This window comes from Meleagris gallopavo, chromosome 13 (genome assembly GCF_905368555.1).
Source record: "Meleagris gallopavo chromosome 13, MGAL_WU_HG_1.1, whole genome shotgun sequence".
In the NCBI taxonomy this organism is placed as follows: domain Eukaryota; kingdom Metazoa; phylum Chordata; class Aves; order Galliformes; family Phasianidae; genus Meleagris; species Meleagris gallopavo.
Window position 1 is genome coordinate 1218392 of NC_139416.1, and position 18921 is coordinate 1237312.

General features: G+C 50.5%; 2 protein-coding genes across 2 annotated transcripts; both read left to right on the forward strand.

Annotated features, from left to right (window-relative positions):
- Nucleotides 1-2312: 2312 nt before the first annotated feature.
- Nucleotides 2313-11886, forward strand: PNP (purine nucleoside phosphorylase). The gene is made up of 6 exons (XM_085235000.1): nucleotides 2313-2335; nucleotides 4871-5040; nucleotides 6211-6314; nucleotides 7587-7762; nucleotides 10062-10252; nucleotides 10815-11886. Exons 1-6 carry the CDS (start codon nucleotides 2313-2315, stop codon nucleotides 11024-11026), a joined length of 876 nt encoding a protein of 291 aa, XP_085091126.1. The 3' UTR covers nucleotides 11027-11886.
- A 2070-nt stretch (nucleotides 11887-13956) lies between these two features.
- Nucleotides 13957-18352, forward strand: CALB2 (calbindin 2). Its single transcript, XM_085234790.1, has 11 exons — nucleotides 13957-14123; nucleotides 14925-15001; nucleotides 15650-15739; nucleotides 15836-15916; nucleotides 16396-16452; nucleotides 16530-16607; nucleotides 16736-16791; nucleotides 17189-17228; nucleotides 17309-17362; nucleotides 17984-18055; nucleotides 18141-18352. The coding sequence occupies exons 1-11, from the start codon at nucleotides 14036-14038 to the stop codon at nucleotides 18255-18257; spliced, it is 810 nt and encodes a 269-aa protein (XP_085090916.1). The 5' UTR covers nucleotides 13957-14035; the 3' UTR covers nucleotides 18258-18352.
- The last annotated feature ends 569 nt before the right edge of the window (nucleotides 18353-18921 follow it).

Consider the following 18921-nt stretch of genomic DNA (forward strand, 5'->3'; position numbering starts at 1 on the left):
TGTAGTCTCCTTCCTGTAGGTATATAATAGGAGCACATGCACTGTTTTGGATCTTCCAAGATATTAAAGCCTCCTCGAGGGGAATAACTTTCCTGATAAATAATTTGCTTGTGTTTACCTTCCTTCTGGCTGTCTGGGATAGCCAAGCATACAAACAAATGAGTCTCCTAAGCAATGAGTTGGCAAATTACTGTGGAAATCCTGGTTAGTTCTTGGAGTACACTTACTAAATCTTGAGCTGAGCTTGCAGGCTGTGCAGCCATTCCCAGAAGCACGATGTGCAGCACACGTGAGAAGACTGTGTGATAATGCGATGCTGTGATAGTGCGGGGAAGTGGGAGACGTACCCTAAAGCATTAATTAAATGTTTTGATGAAACACTTGCAAAAACACTTCACAACACTTCTTTAGATAGAAATTTGCTGCAGGAATGCACAGCGTTGTTAGGAAGTTATTTCAGGTGATTGTATCTGCATCCCAGAGCTGTGGAAGCTCTGCCTGCAGAAACGAGGCTTGAATGGCACCCAAGTCAATCAGATCTGGATTGTAGATATAATTTTCTGTAGACACACACATAGAGTGACAGAGGGCTGAGATTCAGAAGGCAAGACTTTAAATACTCTTTCTTAAGAATTATGCAAGCTATTCACTAACTTTAGATGAATCTTCTTTGGCGTGTTTGTATAGGAGCAGAAGTTTAATTAGTTTTTTTCCTCTCTGGAGTGTTACTAGAATTAATGCCCTCACTGCTGAAATTAATTCTTTCTGGTAGGGCGAGCTTTTATCTTGTAGTTGTCCAGTCTGTGCACCATTGCAACGTAAACCTCAGTAATTTTTGTTAAATAACAGGTGCTGCAGAAAGACAGATAAAATGGTCCCGTCTGGTAATCCTGTTTTCCATGTAAATCTGAACTAGGAAGGAGGTTGTCCTAGACAAGAACAAATTGGGAAGAGCTCTTGGGCTGTCTGATCTCTTGTCTGCTTTGCAAAAAGATCAGATTAATGAATGTAATCAGATTAAGGCTAAACAAGGGAACATATCTGGGGGGCATCGGAACTCTGATACTGAAGAACTGTATGGAAAATGAATGCTAAGGGCCCAGCTTTGCTCTACTTATTAGTTTAGTAGGAAGAGATAATGGCCTTCAGGGATGTGCTGAGTGCCAGTGAGAGGAGCGTGGGCTGGAGAGGGCACAAAGGGCAGAGAAAGGTGGCCCCGGAACTTCAGGCAGGTGGCAGTGACCAGGGCACGTGAGCTCACCATTCTGCATGGTGAGCGGTTCGGGGCCTCTTTGGTGTAATGCTGCTAAAGCCATCTCTGCTCTCAGCCTGCTGGGTTTTGTGTGGGGAAAAGCCATCTTTATCAGGATCTTTACTGGGAAAGCGATGCATTTGATGTGTGGTCTTTGAGGCCAACAAGCGAAGGTGGATGGAAGTGCTACAAAGTACTATGAGATCTGAAACTTGTTTAGCTCAATTTTCCACTTTTTTTTTTTTTTTTCATGTCAGGCCAATTTGCCTTGGAGTTTACAAGCTCTGATCAAGGCTTTCTCCTTACTTGGAATATTTATAAACCTTAGTCCCACGTGGCCTTTCTGTATGTACCATCTCTATTCATCACCAACGTCTTGTATTTTTTTGGCTCTTCGTTGTCTTGGGCACGTCTTTGGAAATTACAAAGGTGTATGGTGGGGCTCCGTTTTATTTCCCATGTCTCCCTTAATGTAATCATTCAGATTTAGAATGGGGGTTGGACTGGATGATCCATAGAGATCCCTTCCAACCCCTACATCTCTGTGATTCTGTGACTCGAGGTTATATTTCCTTTTGAGGTGAGTGTAGCAATTAAATGAATGGAGAACTGCAGGGAAATAGCAGGACAAGCACGAACGAATGGGAAGATAACGTGAGTATTGGAAGCATCTCGTTGCAGTGCTGGGTGGCACGGGTTGACCTGCAGACTCTGCAGGTTGACGCAATCGCGTGCACGTTGATGCAGCTTTGCTGTCAGCTGCTCTGGGAGGTTGCTGAAAAGTCACACGTGAACTTTCCATAGGCTCCATCTGCATGAGAAAAGCATGTGTGCGGCTTTCCACCGAGCTCTGGAGCTGGCTTGTCGTGGAGTAAGACCAGAAAAGCTGCTGTCCCGACGTGCCCCTGCTCTCCAGGGATTAGGAACAGCAGAGCCCAGCTGGGGCCGGCGGCAGCTCTGTGGGCACCTACCTGCTCTTGGGTTCTGCTCCTGAGCTGGCCAAAAAAGCTGCGGCTTCACTTCCAGCAGCTGTCCCCTTCTTGTGCTGAGCAGGAGGAGGATGGCCTATGCAGAAGAGGACAGGTAAGGTGCTTGCAATAGGGAATACACCGACGTCAGAGATGGAAGGGAACGGAGAAATGCATTGCCGTGTTTTCTTCTTCTCCTTGCTGGGTACTCAATAAATGTCAGGCTGAGGCTGCTCAGGAGTAAATGTCTTATTACTGTAGAGGGGTCTGGCCATCTGCCCACATCAGGTGCTGCTATTTTGAAATACAGCAGCGAGCAGCTGACCTTGGAGAGGCTGTGGGCCAGGAGATGGTTGTACACTGCACACACGTGTGACCCTCTCTGAAATATAATCCATCTATTTGTTGTGAGATGTCTGCGTTTTATGTGGATTTGCTTTCAGCCAAGCCAGAAGTAGAACGAGGACCTTTTTTCATGCCACAAAAGATGTCATCAATGGCAGTCCTGTGCTCTGCAGCAGATGCGTTCCTCCAGCGGATGACAGCCCTCACAATGAAGGGGATTGTGCTTTCAGCTGATCCTGTGATTTAATCCAAAGCGATGCTACCGAGCACTATTATTAGGCAGGCATTGTGTGAGAAGGAATAGCTACAGGGGGCTTGGTGCTCTGTGCTAATTCAGGCTGTCAAGGAGTTTGCACAGACCTCGTGCACGTCCAGGGTGCAGGCTACGTTTGCTGGGTCACACTGATGGGGGAACCCTATAGAAGTTTGCAGTGGGCACAGCAAATGAATCTGGGCATCGTGGTGCTCTGCATCTTCAGCACATTTGGATAGGAAATGTTCTAACATTCTGCTTGGAAAGGGAAAGAAAAGTCCCTCTGAAACTCTGTACGGTTCAGTCAATCCCATTATCTTCAGCTGTCAGTGAATTGGATTCATTCCATCCCCAAATTTCTGGAGCTGCAGGGGTAATGTCTAAATTTTAATGTTATTTTTCAAAAAAAAAAAAAAAAAAAGGCAAAAACAAAGAGATAAGGGACTGGTGGTGGAGTGAAAGAGCAGATGCTGGTGACCTCATTATTTTTCTTATGCTTGCCACAGGTACATCATCCGTTTGGGTATTGTGTTTAAGTTCTCTTTGTTCCCTCTAAATAAGGCTTTCAATTATTCAGCAGTTTTGCTAAATAAGTGTTACAGTTATCCAACAGAGGAATATTTGGGGATTTTTTTTTTCCTTTGGTATATGCAAAGTACTCTTAATTTTTGCCTGGGACAGCTGTTGTTGGACAAGGGATAATAATACCATCAGTCAAGCGTAGGCTTCAGTAACATCATTTTCAAACCTTCTGCTTATTTCAACAGTTTATGGTGCACTTGGAAAATTCAACATGTTATGGTAAACGAAGTCTTTCTTGTTTCCAGACTTTTCCTTTGAAAAGCATCTCAGCTAAATGACTGCACTTTAATTCAGGACTGCGGAAGTTATTTCTTCCCATGGGGTCACAAATCTGTAACACATTGGGATGTTTCCGATCCTTGTTACTTCTTGCTTGGCAGAGCAGCCTTCCATGTGCACAGCCTGCTGCCCATGGCCATGTTGGTTCACTCCGATTCCTTCCACGTGTATGGCCACCCATGCCACTCATTGGTGGCAATAACCAAAGAGCTATCAGGAAATGCTATCAGCAACTTTGCGTTTGAAGAGAGTCTCCAATCAACCTTGATATTGACTTTCAGAAAGTATCTTTGTTGTCCTATTGGAAGAAGGATTATGGGATTCTTCTTCTATTGATTGAGTTTCAAAACTGTGATTAATGTGTTTGAAGAATACTGGACTGTCAGACCTGAGTATTGAGGTTGTCTCTCTTCTGAAAAGATAGGTTCAAAGCAGGCAAAGTAACACCAGCATTGGATAAGATCTATTTTTGGCAAAATAACAGAAACAGAATTAAAACAGAAGATGAACTAAATTCATGGGTTTAATTTCTATTTTCGTATAGACATGTTATTGTACCTCTTGCCCAGGGCTAGACTGTGAGTGTAACCCACTGCCCACCACGTGGGGGAGGAGAGGAAGAACAGGGCATCCACATTTAGCATCCTTACTGAATCCACAAGGTATAGATGTCTGCGAGGTGTTCCTGGTTCTGGAAGGAAGCCCTGGGAGCTGATGGCACTCCACACTTATGAAGCTGGGTTCCCCATCTCTGTTGATGCTTCTTGCCCCTGCACCTTTCTCCCTTGTACTTCCCCAACCCATGTTGGATGTCTTCACGTACACACACAGGTTGCAGTTTTTCAGACTAACCGTGCTTTTCCATTCCTTCGCTAACTGGGGAGAGACTCATGCACATCAGAAGCATGAACTGTTATGTCTTGTGACATCTGGGTGATATAGGTATCATTAGCCAGTTTCCACTATAAAATAAGTCTGGCAGAGAGGATTCAAATAACTTGCCTGTGGCCAGGGGTAAAATGAGATTAAAAGTGATTGCTATAGAGAAACATCTTCTGTAATAGCAGTGAAGTTCCTACCGTTTTAGTCTTAATAAATCTTTTTTTCTCTGTGCCTTTTCAAGACTGTTATCTCTTGAAGTTTATTCTTTGGATGGGGTTACAGGTTCACTGAACTCTTCTCCTCCTGCAGAAATAGCTATGAGGTGTACAAGGAAACAGCAGACTGGTTGCGTGCCCGCACTTCTCGGTGCCCAAAGATTGCCATCATCTGTGGATCCGGGCTGGGAGACCTGGCAGATATGCTGGAACACAAGATGGTCTTTCCCTATGAGGATATCCCTCGCTTCCCACGGAGCACAGGTTAGCACAGCAGCCCATCCATCAGCAGCAACAGAGATGTGGGTAACTCCAACCAACATCCACAACATCTCTTGGCTTTGGGCACAGGGCCCTTTAGAGGCAAAATTGCATTCACTGACCCTGGTGTCAGTGATGTCGACCCTGATGTCAGTGAATCATGAGGCTTAGGCCTACACCATGCATTGTGCTATCCATGTGGTAGCTGTAACCTAACAACTGTGCTATTGCCAAGGAAGTGCTTGATTTCATCGTAGAATCATAAAGTTGGAAAGGCCTCTCAGATCCCCAGGTTCAATCCCAGCCCACCCCCACCATGCCCACTGCCCACGTCCCTCGGTACTACATCCCTACAGCTCTGGGACACCTCCAGGGATGGTGAATTTCCCCATCCCTGGGCAGCTGTGCCACTGCATGACTTCTTTTGTGGAGAAGTTGTTCCCAATACCCAACCTGAATCTCAACGTGAGACCACCACCTCTCACCCTATCGCTGTTACCTGGGAGCAGAGGCCAACCTCCCCTCCCCACAGCCTCCTGTCAGGGCTGCAGAGCCATGAGCTCTCCCCTGAGCTCCTCTTCTCCAAACTGACCCATCCCATTCCCTCAGCTGCTCCCACAGCGCTGTGCTCAGACCCCTCACAGCTCCATTCCCTTCTCTGGCAACACTCCAGGGCTTCTGTGTCTCAGTGAGTTTGAATTCATCATGAATTCCCTGAAGCTGTACCAGGTGAGGCTTAGGACATTAGGGAGAACTTGTGGCTCAGCATTGGAGCGGAGATTCCCCATCTCTGAGGTGTGTTTGTAGCTCCGAGGGACACAATTTAGTGTTGAGGCTCGGCAGATTGTGTTGGTGGATGGTTGGGTTTGTGATCTTGATGGCCCTTTTCCAACCTAGATGATTCTATAAACAAAAGAAAAGCCTTCTTAGAAAGAAAGAAACTCAAGAAATTGTAACATCCTGAGCTGATGTTCCCCTGCAGGCTGTCAGTGCAAATTCATCTTTGGCTGCTTGTTTTTAACATCTCATGACCCTTCAGGGTCCATTGAGGAACGCTGCGTTCTTGGCCCATCTGACATTGAGCAGAAATTCCCATTTCAGATGTGATATATAGCCAGCTGAAAAACCCCTTTAAAATAACGTGCCCCAGATGATTCTGCTGTTCCCCCCCAGTGTCAGGGCACGCGGGCAGGCTGGTGTTTGGGGAGCTGAGCGGGCGGCCGTGTGTCTGCATGCAGGGACGCTTCCACTTCTACGAGGGATACTCCATCAGCACGGTGAGTTCTGCAGATCATTCACACACCAAAGAGGTCTTTACCATGAGATGAAACTAATGTGTGCTTCGGTACCCAGCCGTGGGAGGATAGCTCTGGCAATGAGCGTACAAATGGCTTTCTCCTCCCTCTAGAATGAGATAAAATGAGGAATTCAGAGGGAAAGGCAGTCGGCCGGGTAGCTCTGCCACGTTCCTAGGGCAGAATCATACACTGTACAAGGCAGATTATTTTCATGGTTTAGCTCAGTCATTTTAATCATGGTTTGAATCTGCAACCACAAAACTATGAGTGATAGAAATAATCTATTTTAATCTTCTTTTGCATTTGTATAGTTTAGGGTTTTTTTCCATTGGCCGGAATAAGTTGATGTACTCTCCCAGCTCACGTATGTGAAAATTCAAGTATTTACATTGTTCAACGTTGCAGGAGTACCTTCTACCATCCTAGTTCCTTCCTGACTCCTCAACATTGATTTTGTTGGGTTTTTTTTTCCATCCCCAACAATTCCTTAACTTCAGACAGGGTTGCTGAGGCAAACTAATGTGAATGAACTGAAATTAAGAAAGCAATCTCTATGCTTTTGCAGAATGCATCATTGCTATAAGAAGCTCGTGTATCAATTAAACTGCAGGTCCGTGTGCATAAGCAGTCCCTCCAATCAGCACAGTGGTTTGATCTCTGCAAGACCTTGACAGAGAGGAAAAAATTATCTGCATATTCTATTTGTGCTGCATTTACTTAACCTTAGTGCAACCATAATAAATGTGGGCTTGAATTTTAATGGAAATCTTTTCAAAATTAGTTTTTTAATATGCTTAAAAACATTAAAATTATTTAAATTAGGGAGAAATTTAGAATTAGGGAAAAAAGGTGGACTTGTCTGCTTGCAGGCTCCCAAAGGCCCCCCTCTGCATAGCATGAGCTGCCTACAATCTCCCCTTCTCCCCAGGAAGGCCACTGCAGGCTGCTCCAAACCCTCTGCACTGTCTCCCCATCCTTCATGCGCTCCCAATGCTCTTGGTCACAGTCAACATGTCTTCTTCTGCTGCCGTTATATTTAGTTGAACAGGGACAATTGACCAGCTATGTAATGCCTCCTTCAGCTTTGTTTGCGCTGCTGGTCCACTGTGATCTCATCTATCTCATCTTGCTTTCTACTCTTGCATCTTCTCAATTTACTTCCCACCTATGCCAAGGCCACGTGGCTGGAACACCAAACACCCAAGCTGAGACTTGTGGCACTCACAGGATGTGTCTCTTTGGTTCCTGCAGGTCACCTTTCCCATCAGGGTCTTCTTTCTCCTGGGGGTGGAGATCTTGATTGTCACCAATGCTGCCGGGGGGCTGAACCCCAACTTTCAGGTGGGGGACATCATGCTCATTAGAGATCACATCAGCATGTTTGGCATGGGAGGGCAGAACCCTCTGCGTGGACCAAATGATGAGAGGTAAGGCAGCTTCCCCTTCCTACAGTGGGCAAAGCAAAAAAAAAAAAAAAGGTTGTTTGCTGTAGGTTCACTATTACTGCCTTAAAACAGCTCTGTAGAGTCATAGAATGGCTTGGGCTGGATGGCACCTCAACTATCATCCATCCAGATCCCATCCCCTGCCATGGGCAGGGTTGCCAACCATTTAAAGGCACTAAATCAGGCTGCCCAGGGCTCCATCCAGCCTGGCATTGAGCACCTCCAGGAATGGGGCACCAATACTTCTCAGTGCCAGCACCTCTCCTCCCTCTCCATGATGGGTTGTTTCCAGGCTCCAGCACAGCTCCTGTCCTCATTCATCTCCTTCACGTTGATGTCCAAGCTGTCCTATAACTGATTACATCTTTCCTAGTCCCTAGATGGCTCCTCAACCCCGAGTACTGAGAGGTGGAGGCTGTACTCAGCTTCCCCGAGGGAAGCAACCTGCTCATCAAACTGGGAACCTCTTTTGGCACAACATAAAGCCATTATCTCTCATCCCAATAATCTATATCCTAGATCCTTCCCGAGGCATTGTATAGTGGAAGGCTACCAGCACTGGCAAGGTCATAGCATAAGAGGGGGTGTGCCAGATCCCCTATTTGGCTGCCAAGTAGGGTTGAAAAGAGTGTAAGGGGTTGGATTTCAGGTTGGTTTCAGGTTGGATATTGGGAACAATTTCTTCTCAGAAAGAGCAGGGAGACACTGGCACAGCTACCCAAGAAGATAGGGATGGGGGAGTTACCATCCCTGGAGGTGGTCAAGAACTTTGGAGATGTGGCACTGAGGGATGTGGGCATGGTGGGAGTGGGGTTGGACTTGGGGATCTGAGAGGTCTTTTCCAATCTTAATGATTCTGTGACTCTAGGAATGGTCCCAGGCCGGAAGACTTGGGCTGAGCACAGAAGGGAGCATGAGATGTCAGTGAAGTGAAAAATGAGAAGTGGAGATCCAGGGCAAAGAAGAAAGAGGGTGGACTTTGATGAAAAGGAGATAACAGCAACAGAAGGATCTCCTAAACAAGCAGGCAGGAGGGGAGCTGGATGACAGGCAGATGTCTATAGCCAGAGGATGGAATGGAGGTGGTGATAACTCACTGATAATTTTAGTTAACAAGGGAGTTGAATGTATTGTTGGCTTGGGACCTTCACCGTATTGAAAGGGACATGTTTGCAGGGCAGGCACTTGGTATCCATCCAAAAAGAATGTTCTGGCAGAGAGCATGAAGGTGTGCCTGGTTTCTAGTTGACAGTTCCTTTCAAATCTTCATAGATATTGGCATGGGTGGGAGGAAAGGATAACTAAAAACAAAGAAGCCACACAGAGGAGTGCTTGAAGCTCTCTGGACCTGCAAAATCACTCAGGAACAGGAGGACAAACACCAGCCAAACAGCAACTTCATCTGGGCAGAGTTCAAAGGCAGTGTGGCTGCCTCACTGCCTCCCAGAAGCAGCTTCTCAGTGCAGACTGCAGTGCCTGGGAAGTTCTGCAGTGCTGACGAAGGCACCAAAATGGGCAAAAGGTCCGACAAGGCTTTGCAAGCTGATTCATACGAGCTTCAGCTGAGCAAACTCTTTCTAAAAGCCAGTCCCACTCAGCCACCAGGAAGGATTTATCAAAGCATAGCTAGGAAAATCTGGAGGCAATGAAGTGATGTGGAAAAGGAGTATAGGCAAGAATCTGCAGATTTGATTTAATAAATTAGAGATTGGCCTGAACGCATTGCTGGGCATCCTTCAGGAAAGAAGTGATTTTCATGCTGATGAATACTTGTTCCCTCAGACTAGACTGGAAAGTTGTTTGTAATATTTTAGTGCTTATGAACGTAAAGCAAGCCGCTACTGCTCTGAACAATTCAATAGGAGGAACATGAAAGCCTTCCAGAAGCTTTAATAGCCTGAATGAGGGACCTGGCCCAGCGTGCTGAACTGATCTGGGCAGTCTCCTTCTGCTGTCCTTGAAACAGTAGAAGGATTTGCTCAGTCAGGAGCAGGACTGGGTTGGTGTCTTGAGATCCAAAGCAAGCAAGAGACCCAGCCTTGAAGCACAACACATCCAATAACACCAAATACAGAAGCTAAACCTTCAGACAGGTGTTATTTCTGCACGCGGGTGGTTTCGAGGGATTCAATCTAGCAGACATGCCACGAGGGCAGAAGCTTGTGCTGATGAGCCTGGCATCCCCACCATTCCCCCTTTCTCCAGGGGCTGAGCGTCGCGGGGCTCTGATGGAGGCAGCAGCCGCAGTATCAGCATGGCTGTGCCTTTCTGTGCCTTGCAGGTTCGGCGTGAGGTTCCCCTGCATGTCTGATGCCTATGACCAAGATCTGCTCAGCCTGGCGATGGAGAGTGCGCAGGAGCTGGGCTTCCTGGGCTTCACCCGAGATGGGGTGTACTGCATGATGGCAGGTCCCTGCTACGAGACCATCGCCGAGTGCCGCCTGCTGCAGGCCCTGGGAGCGGATGCTGTGGGTGAGCTGCGTGGACCAGGCTTGTGTGGTCAACTGGGTGCTTAGCAATGGGTTAAACAACTCGTCCTGCACAAGGCTGACCTTTTTGGTCTTCTAGGATGGATCTGCAGAGCGAGCCTGTGTGCTTACGGTGTCTAGAACGAGGAGCCAAGCACAATATTCTGCTTGTTTTCCAAATCATACGTATCCCACGCTCAGGTGGCTCCACTTCAGTGGGACCCAATCAAAAATAATTGTGCTTTTCCATGCTCTTTAACTCCTAATTCTGGAACTCTTGCTGTGCCTTTCCCTACAAAGCAGACCTCCACAAGAGTTCTGGCTGTTCAACCTCTCAGATCCCCAAGTCCAACCCCAACCTACTCTACCACGTCCCTCAGTGCCACATCCCCATGGCTGTGGGACACCTCCCGACACGATGATTCCCTCCGTCCTCTGGGGCAGCTGTCAGTGCCTCACTGCTCTTCATACGCAACCCAAACCTCCCCTGGCACGACCTCTTTTCAGAGAGCTGTTTTGCTGTGAATCCAAACCAACTCCACTCGTCCTGCTCCTCTCCTCCCCAGGCATGAGCACCGTGCCAGAGGTGATCGTGGCCCGGCACTGTGGTCTGTGTGTCCTCGGGCTGTCCCTCATCACCAACACGGCAGTGATGAGCTATGGCAGCCAGGAGAAAGCCAGCCACGAAGATGTTCTGCGTGTCTCAGCGGGCCAGGCCAAAGCCCTGCAGAAGTTGGTTGTGCACCTGATCGGCAAGCTCGGCCCAAATTCCCCCTGACCTCAACCATTTAGCATCCGAACCACAGCGCATGGATGCTAGGATGTGCCAAGGGAGAGCCCTTGGTGAGCCGGTCCCATTCTGGTTTTCCAGTTTGGAACAGATTGTTGGTTTCTCTTTCTGGTTGGGATGGTCCCACTCTGATGTCCCAACTGGGAGGAGGTGGCTGAGCTTTGGTCTCTCTGCTTTAGCTAGCTGGATGCTGAGGTTTGCTTTGAATCTTGCCACAATGATCCCCTTTTTGGTAGCCAGCTCCCTTGTTGGCCTAGGAAAGTCCTCTGCTGGCCTGTGAAAAGATTAAGCTTTCCATGAAGAAATTGAACCTAGGACACATCAGGGGCCACCATGCTCTCATTGTCAGCATGCTGATGGGCTATGAGGGAAAGGTGACTGTTCCCCATATCAATGCATTATTCATTATTCCCCAAAGGTCGGACCGTGGCTGAGAGTGAAGCAGGGGCTGTAATTACGAGATGACTTTTTACATTCATTTATCTTGGAGCTCTGCATCGAGCCCACCGCTGTCAGAGCCGCCTGCTCACCAATGACACAGGCTGAACCCAGCAGCCCAGCTCATTATGGAGAGCTTCCAATCTGCCTTCCTAAATTTAGTGGATCAATTGCACGCCAGCGCTCTGTGCAGGCTTCAGCCCACTGTGACATCCCTTTGGCTTGGGGCACAGAAGGATGCTGTGGCTCAGTGAGTTTGTCTGGGCGGGTATTTGGAGCCTTTGTGTTGGTACCAAGGGATGATGCTGTGTTGGGAGTGATGCAGATGTTGGCACCACCAGAATTATAGGACGGTTTGAGATGGAAAGGACCCTAAAGGCCATCTGCTCGCACTTCCTGCACTGAGCAGGGACACCCACAGCTCCATCAGTGCTCACAGCTCCTTGGCTGTCTGCAGGGATGGGGCAGCACCAGCTCTCTGAGCAGCCAACTTTCCCCTCTCCCTTCTCAGACCCATCCTAATCTGTGCTTGTTTTGTTACAGGGCAGAGGGAGGTTGGCTAATATCCCCCTGCCTGGAAAATGGTGCTTCATGTTCATCTAATTAACACTTGGTAAATACAAAGCCTCTTGAGTGCACGCAGAAGGCAGCTGTGCAGTTGGCCGTAGCTAAGGCTGGGATTTCGGGTGGCCTCATTAATTAAGCAGCATCAGGCTGGGCTGCAGTGTGCAGGGAGGCTTCCAAACAGCCCATCTAGGGGAGATGGGGGCCTGGGCTCCTCCAGCACCATTGGCCCTCCCTGAGGGGCAGGTGGTGGGCTCCAAGGGTGGCTGCAGGGTGGGATTTCATGTAAGGAAGCTTTTAGGGTGAAGCCATGTGTGTATGGGTTCCCAACATCTACCAGATGACTAATTCTACCTTTGCCAAATTGTTCTATAGAAGTACTTCCTAGTCTAACTGTAGATAGATTAGGTTGGAAGGGACTTTAAAGATCATCTAGTTCCAATCCCTGCCCATCAATCCATGTTTATGACCACTCTAGACCACATCCCCAGGGCTCTTGGACATCCCTGGGGGTGGTGACTCCCCCAGCTCCTTGTGTGCCAGTGCCTCACTGCTCAGTCCAAGAAGAAATTTTTCCCAACACTCAATCTGAAATGAGGAGGGGGAGAGCCCTGGGAGTCATGCTGCAGGGAGGGGGAGATTTACCATGAATGAGAGGATCCATCTGGTTTTGAGGTGCTTTCAGCCCAACCACCTTTATTGCTGATGGGTTTCCAAAGGCACAACGACGCCAGGGGGGAAATAAAGCTTGCTGCAATCCTGGAAATAGGGTTTTTGTGTTTGCTGTTCTGGTGCTGGGGGTTAGCAAGGAACCCAGCAGGACCTGAATGGGTTCTGGGTCTGTTTCAGGATGGGCAGGTGCCAAACCTGTGCTTTGCCCTCAAGTTAAGTGAACTCCGTCAGACATTTCTCTTTACCCAAAATCTGTCTTTGAACGGAGGGCTTTCTGGTTTTTCCCATGGTCTTCACTGCAAGGATGTGTTGCTCTTGGCCACATCATATTGCATCTGTCAGGGGTGAAACTTTAAAGGGAGAGGAAAGGAAAAGCAATGGGGCCAGACCCTGCACCCCCAAACTCACTCCTCAAAGCTTCAGCTCCTCACACTCCATTGCATGCTATGGACACCAGGGCTGCATCCCTGCCCTGTGCCGAGCGTCCCTGCGTTCTTCCCGTCATTAATTAATCACATCCATCAGCTGAGAGCTCTGGATGTGAATTATCTTTTTCCACCCCTGTAGCCATGGCAACACATCCCGCCGGACAGCGGTGCCCAAAGCCCTGGGATGCTGTGTGCTGGGCCATGGGAATTGTCCCTGCACGGTCGGGGGGGAGGAAGAAGGGGGTAGAAATTCTCCTCCTGGGGGGGGGGGGCAGATGGCCCAGGACCAGGGCAGGTGACGTGGGCAGGGGGTGACGATGCCTGGAGGGATGCAGTGACAGAAGAGAGGGGCGAAGCGATGGGAGGACGGGGGTATATGGCAGGGGTCAGGGTGCTGGGAAGAAAGAGGTGGCAGAGGGCAGGGGTAAGTGATGTGGGGTGGGATAGAGGACACTGAATAGAAGCACGTGACATGGGACGAGGGTAGGGGACACAGGACGGGGGTGGGAGACAGAGGACGAAAGTAGACATCAGGACAAGGATAGATGACACGGGCAGATGTCTCTGAGAAGGGAGGTGTCGGGGCGGGGGAAGGTGATGGGGCAGGGATGGGTATCAGGACGGGGGTAGGCGGCACCGAGCGGGTGACACAGGGCAAGGGGAAGCGACTTGGGCAGGGGGCACTGGGTAAGGGTAGTTAACACAGGGCAGGGGGCAGGGCTGGGTGACACTGGGCAGGGCAGGTGGCACAGGAGCCGGCAATGACGCGGCGCGTCCCTCCCCGCCCGGTGCGGTGCGGTGCGGAGCGGTGCGGTGCCGCGCTCCCCCTGGCGGCCGCGGGTCGGCCGGGTATAAAAGCGGGGGGCGGCGGCGGGCGGCGGGCAGCGGCGGGGAGATGGCGGGGCAGCGAGCCCCGCACCTGCACCTGGCGGAGCTCAGCGCCTCGCAGTTCCTCGACGTGTGGCGGCACTTCGACGCCGACGGTCAGTGAGAGCCGGGATGAGGGGGAGTCCGAAGTGATGGGGAATGGGGAGAGTCGGGGGTGTCGCGGGAGCTCGGTGCGGGTCCCGAAGTCTCGCCGTGTGGATGGTATGGAGGTGGCAGTGCGGTGCTGCTCCGATGGGAGCGGAGCGCAGAGCCCGGACGGGGTCGGGGTGTTCCGTGCGGTGGTTTGTCGGGAGAGAGCGGGATGGAAAGGGGGAAAGGGAAAAAAGAGAGAGGGGAAAGGAGGAAAAAAAAAAAAGGAGAAAAGGCAAAAAGGAGGCGAAAAGGAAAAAAAAAGGGGGTGAAGGCAAGGAAAAACAAAAAAGGTAAAAGAGGGTGAACAGAAAAAGCAAAGAAAAAAAATTTTTTAAAGGGAAAGAGAAGCAAAAAAAAAAAATCAGGCAAAACTAAAAAGATGCAAAAAAAAAAAAAAACAAAAGAAAAAGCTAAAAAGATGCAAAAAGAACGAAAGCAAAAAACCAAAAGATGCAAAAAGAACCGGAGCAAAAACTAAAAGATGCAAAAAAACGAAAGATGCAAAAAGAGCGAAACACAGCCCTGCCCAGCACCATGCAGCCCCCCCGGGCTCTGTGCCCCCCAGGGATTGTGGGGGGCTGTAGGGCTCTAAGAAGACCCTCTGGGGCGGTGGTTGGGGATGAGGATGGGGTGTGCTGAGGTGGCCGGGGCTCTGCACACACCCCCAGCGTCCCACCGGTGCAGCTCCGGTGGCATCGGACCCCCGTCCCATCCCTGCTCTGTGTACACACGGGGGTTTCATTTCCTTTCTTCCTCCTCCCCAGGGAATGGCTACATTGAAGGCAAAGAGCTGGAAAACTTCTTCCAGGAGCTGGAAAGTGCCAGGAAGGGCACTGGGGTGGTAAGGTCACCGTGTGGCCCCGCATTTGGGGACCACTGCTGGGGTGCGATGTGCACGCTGCTGCACTGGTGGCATCCAGCCTTAATGAGGAAGCCCTAATTAAAAGCAATAGAGGAGCTGTGGGGCTTGTGGAAGAGGGGGAGGGGGTAGGAACTGAGGTGCAGGTCATCCATCAGCTCCTGGTGCGATGCTGGGATGCTGGTGGCCGTGGCACTTGGGCCATTTGGTGTCACTCCAGCCAGGCTACGTGTCCTGTGTCTCCTGTCCTGGAACACGGGAATGGGGATGGGATAAGATGGAGATGGGATGAAGATGAAGATGGGAATGGGGGATAGGATGGGGACTGGGATAGGGTGGGATGGGATGGAGATGGGATGAAGACGAAGATGGGACGCGGATGGAATGGAGATGGGAGTTGGGTAGTGATGAGGATGAAGACGTGGATGGGAATATGGATAAGGATGTGGTCAGAGATGGTGATGGCACGGCATCGGGAATGGGGATGGGATGGAGTTGGGGATGGGCATGGGTGTGGGGATTGGATGGGGATGGAGGTGGAGGTGGGATGGGATGAGGACAGGGATGAAAATGGGGACTGGGATAGGATGGGATAGGGAAAATGTTCCTGACCCCTCTCGCTGCTGGCAGGACTCCAAGAGGGACAGCCTGGGCGACAAGATGAAGGAATTCATGCACAAGTATGACAAAAATGCAGACGGCAAAATCGAGATGGCAGAGGTGAGGGATGCGGGAAGAGGACGGGGCTGCGGGGCCATGACGAGTGGTAAAGCTGGGATGTGTGCAGTGCCCCACTGAAACTGGCTGTCCCTGCAGCTGGCCCAGATCCTGCCCACGGAGGAGAACTTCCTGCTGTGTTTCCGCCAGCATGTGGGCTCCAGCTCAGAGTTCATGGAGGTGAGCAGGGCGGGCAGTGGGTTTTGGGGCTGCTGAGCACCCTGCTTCCATGCTGAGTGCTTTAGGGATGTGCAGGGGCTGCTGTCGGGGTACCAAAAGCCAGCTGGGTTCTGGGGACATGAAGTGATGATGCATGGCCATCGTGCTCTCTTTGGGCGCTAACTCCAGGCTTCAAGCTGGAGGCAGCATCTGGAAGCAGAGTTTAGCTGGGGAGGGTAATTAAATATTTAGGGTCTGTTGTGGTGAGGACAGTGGCATTTGAATACGGGTTGGAAAGCATCCAGCCCATGGGTGTCCCACCGTGGTGGGACCATGGACAGCAGCTGGCGTGAAGCGGTGACTGATGACATGGGTGGGATGTCCCCATAATGACATGGGTGGGAGATGTCCCCATTCCACTGGGATGCTGTGGGATCGTCACCAGGATTGGGATCCATGTGGCACCACTCATGGTGACGTCCATGGTGGCCCCTTTGCAGGCATGGAGGAGGTACGACACGGATCGCAGTGGCTACATCGAAGCCAACGAGCTGAAGGTGGGCTGCCTGCATGGGGTCATCCCCGTTGTCACCCAAGGTGACAGCGGTGGGACGGTGTGGCACTGTCCTCGTAGGGCTTCTTGTCGGACCTGCTGAAGAAGGCGAACCGGCCATACGATGAGGCCAAGCTGCAGGAGTACACGCAGACCATCGTATGTGGCAGCCAGTGGGGACACTGGGCTTGGCCCCACGTGCCCTTTTAGACTTCCATGGTCCCATGCTTGCAGCAGGAGGGTGGGATGGGGTGAGGGGTGACCCGGTCCCACTTTTGTCCCAACAGCTGCGGATGTTTGACATGAACGGGGACGGGAAACTGGGCCTCTCCGAGATGTCCCGGTAAGGCCACGAGCGGTGGGGAGGAAGAGGAAACCCCAAAGACACCCACAGGAGGTGTTTTGGGTCAGGTTGCTACCCGTCTGGCCTCACTAACCGGTTGTTTTTTTAAGGAAAAAAGCCAAAAATCTGTATTCTAAAAAGGTTGCCTCCAGGTGCCCATCCGTTCTGCCTAGACCCCACTGGGTTCCTATTCCTTCAGGTTCCCACCCTTTGCCCTGAGGCTCAAACTGACCCTGGAAGAGAAAAGAATGGGGGAAAAAAGAGTGATTTTGGCCAAATCAGGTTCCCTCCTTGCCACAGTTACATGGGTGGACTGGGAGCATTGGTCACACATTGGCCAATGTGATGTTTCTTGGGAAGCCCGGCTCACTGCTCCCATCCATCCCTTGCTTTTCAGACTGCTGCCTGTGCAAGAAAATTTCCTTCTTAAGTTTCAGGTAAAAAAATATTATTATAATTATCATTCCTACCCCTGCTTGCAATGTGCCTCTTCACATCCCCATCTCTCGCTGCCCAGGGGATGAAGCTGTCCTCGGAGGAGTTCAACGCGATTTTTGCTTTTTATGATAAGGTATGGGGCTGATGGGAGAAGAGGACATGGGGAACCCCAATATGAATAGGGACCTGGGGACAGAGCGGCTTGGGACAGCCCTGTGTCACTGGGTTGAGGCTGGGGGGATTCTGAGGAGGTCTGAGTGAAGGCTGGGTTCTCACTGGGCACATCTCTGCTCCCTCCTTGGGGTTGAGAGAGTTTGGGGTGGCGTCTCCATAAGGAGATCTCTTCCATCCATGGGGCTGGGAGGGTTTGGGGAAGGCTGGGGTGAAGGTTAGCGTCTCTGTGGGGAGATGTCTGCTCCCTCTATGGGACTGAATGGGTTCCAGGGAGGTTCTGGTGAAGGCTGGGGTCTCCTTGGTGAGATCTCTTGTTTCTTCTATGGGACTGAGAGGGTTTGGGATGGGGTCTCCCTGGGGAGATCCGTGCTCACTCCATGGGGTTGAGAAGGTTTGGGGAAAGTTCTGGTGAAAGATTTGGGATCTCCATTGGGAAGGTTGAGGCGAAGGTTGGGATCTCTGTGGGGGAAGGTCAGGGCGAACGCTGTCATCTCCTTGGGACACCTGCTGTTCCCCCCATGGGTTTGGGAGCTGTTGGGTGGGTTCCAGGCTCACATCCCATTCCCACTCACCCCACCAGGACGGCAGCGGCTTCATCGACGAGCACGAGCTGGACGCCTTGCTGAAAGACCTCTACGAGAAGAACAAGAAAGTAAGCAGGGATGAACGGGGCGGCACCAAACCCACGGGGTCCAGGGCACCCTGAGACCCATCCGCCACCCCAAACCTCCCCGCAGGAGATGAGCATCCAGCAGCTCACCAACTACCGCCGGAGCATCATGAACCTGTCGGACGGCGGCAAGCTGTACCGCAAGGAGCTGGAGGTGGTGCTGTGCAGCGAACCCCCCCTGTAGGCTTCCCCCATCCCCGGCCCCATGGCGCGGTTTTCCCATTAAAATCCCCGCTTTGGGTGTGATTTTTTTTTTTTTTTTCTTTCTAATCCCATCCACCTGGCTGGCTTTTGGTTGGTTTATGATTTCTGGGCGTTATTCGGAGGTGGGAGCGCTTTGTGGTTTTTTTTGCTCTCGAGTTGTTGAGTTTTACTTCTTTTTTTCTCGGTTTACCAAAGAAGAGTTATTTGCAAATAAAGCCGCAAGGCCGCCTCGTTGGGGCAAAACCAATAGATTTAGAGCAAAAAGAAAAAAAAAAAAAAAAGTTGGAAAAAAGGGTGATTGCACCATTGGAGGTGTTTTTTCTCTCTTTTTTTTTTTTTTAATTCTGTGATGCTTTCTGATGGGAACGTTGGGGGTTTCTGTGCCTGTTGGAGACGTCAGCCTTGTGGGGATCCCAGTATGGGTTAGTACAGTCCTGTATGGCCTTGCATGGCCCTGTACATCACACTGCAGCCCTGTATGGTACGGTACAGCCCTCTGCAGCCCAAAGTGGAGCAGTGCAGCATACAATCACAGCGTGGTTGGGTTGGAATGGACCTTACAGCCCATCCATGCCCAGACCCTGCCATGGACTGGGTGCCCTACAGCTCAGGCTGCCCAGTGCCCGTCCATGTCCTGGAGCACC

Coding starts and splice junctions, on each gene's coding strand:
- PNP (XM_085235000.1), top strand. CDS start 2,313: ATGGCCTATGCAGAAGAGGACAG. Junction 5,041..6,210: donor TCGCTTCCCACGGAGCACAG/GTTAGCACAGCA, acceptor GTTCCCCCCCAG/TGTCAGGGCACGCGGGCAGG. Junction 10,253..10,814: donor CCTGGGAGCGGATGCTGTGG/GTGAGCTGCGTG, acceptor TCTCCTCCCCAG/GCATGAGCACCGTGCCAGAG.
- CALB2 (XM_085234790.1), top strand. CDS start 14,036: ATGGCGGGGCAGCGAGCCCCGCACCTGCACCTGGCGGAGCTCAGCGCC. Junction 16,608..16,735: donor AGGAGTACACGCAGACCATC/GTATGTGGCAGC, acceptor TTGTCCCAACAG/CTGCGGATGTTTGACATGAA. Junction 17,229..17,308: donor ATTTCCTTCTTAAGTTTCAG/GTAAAAAAATAT, acceptor CTCGCTGCCCAG/GGGATGAAGCTGTCCTCGGA.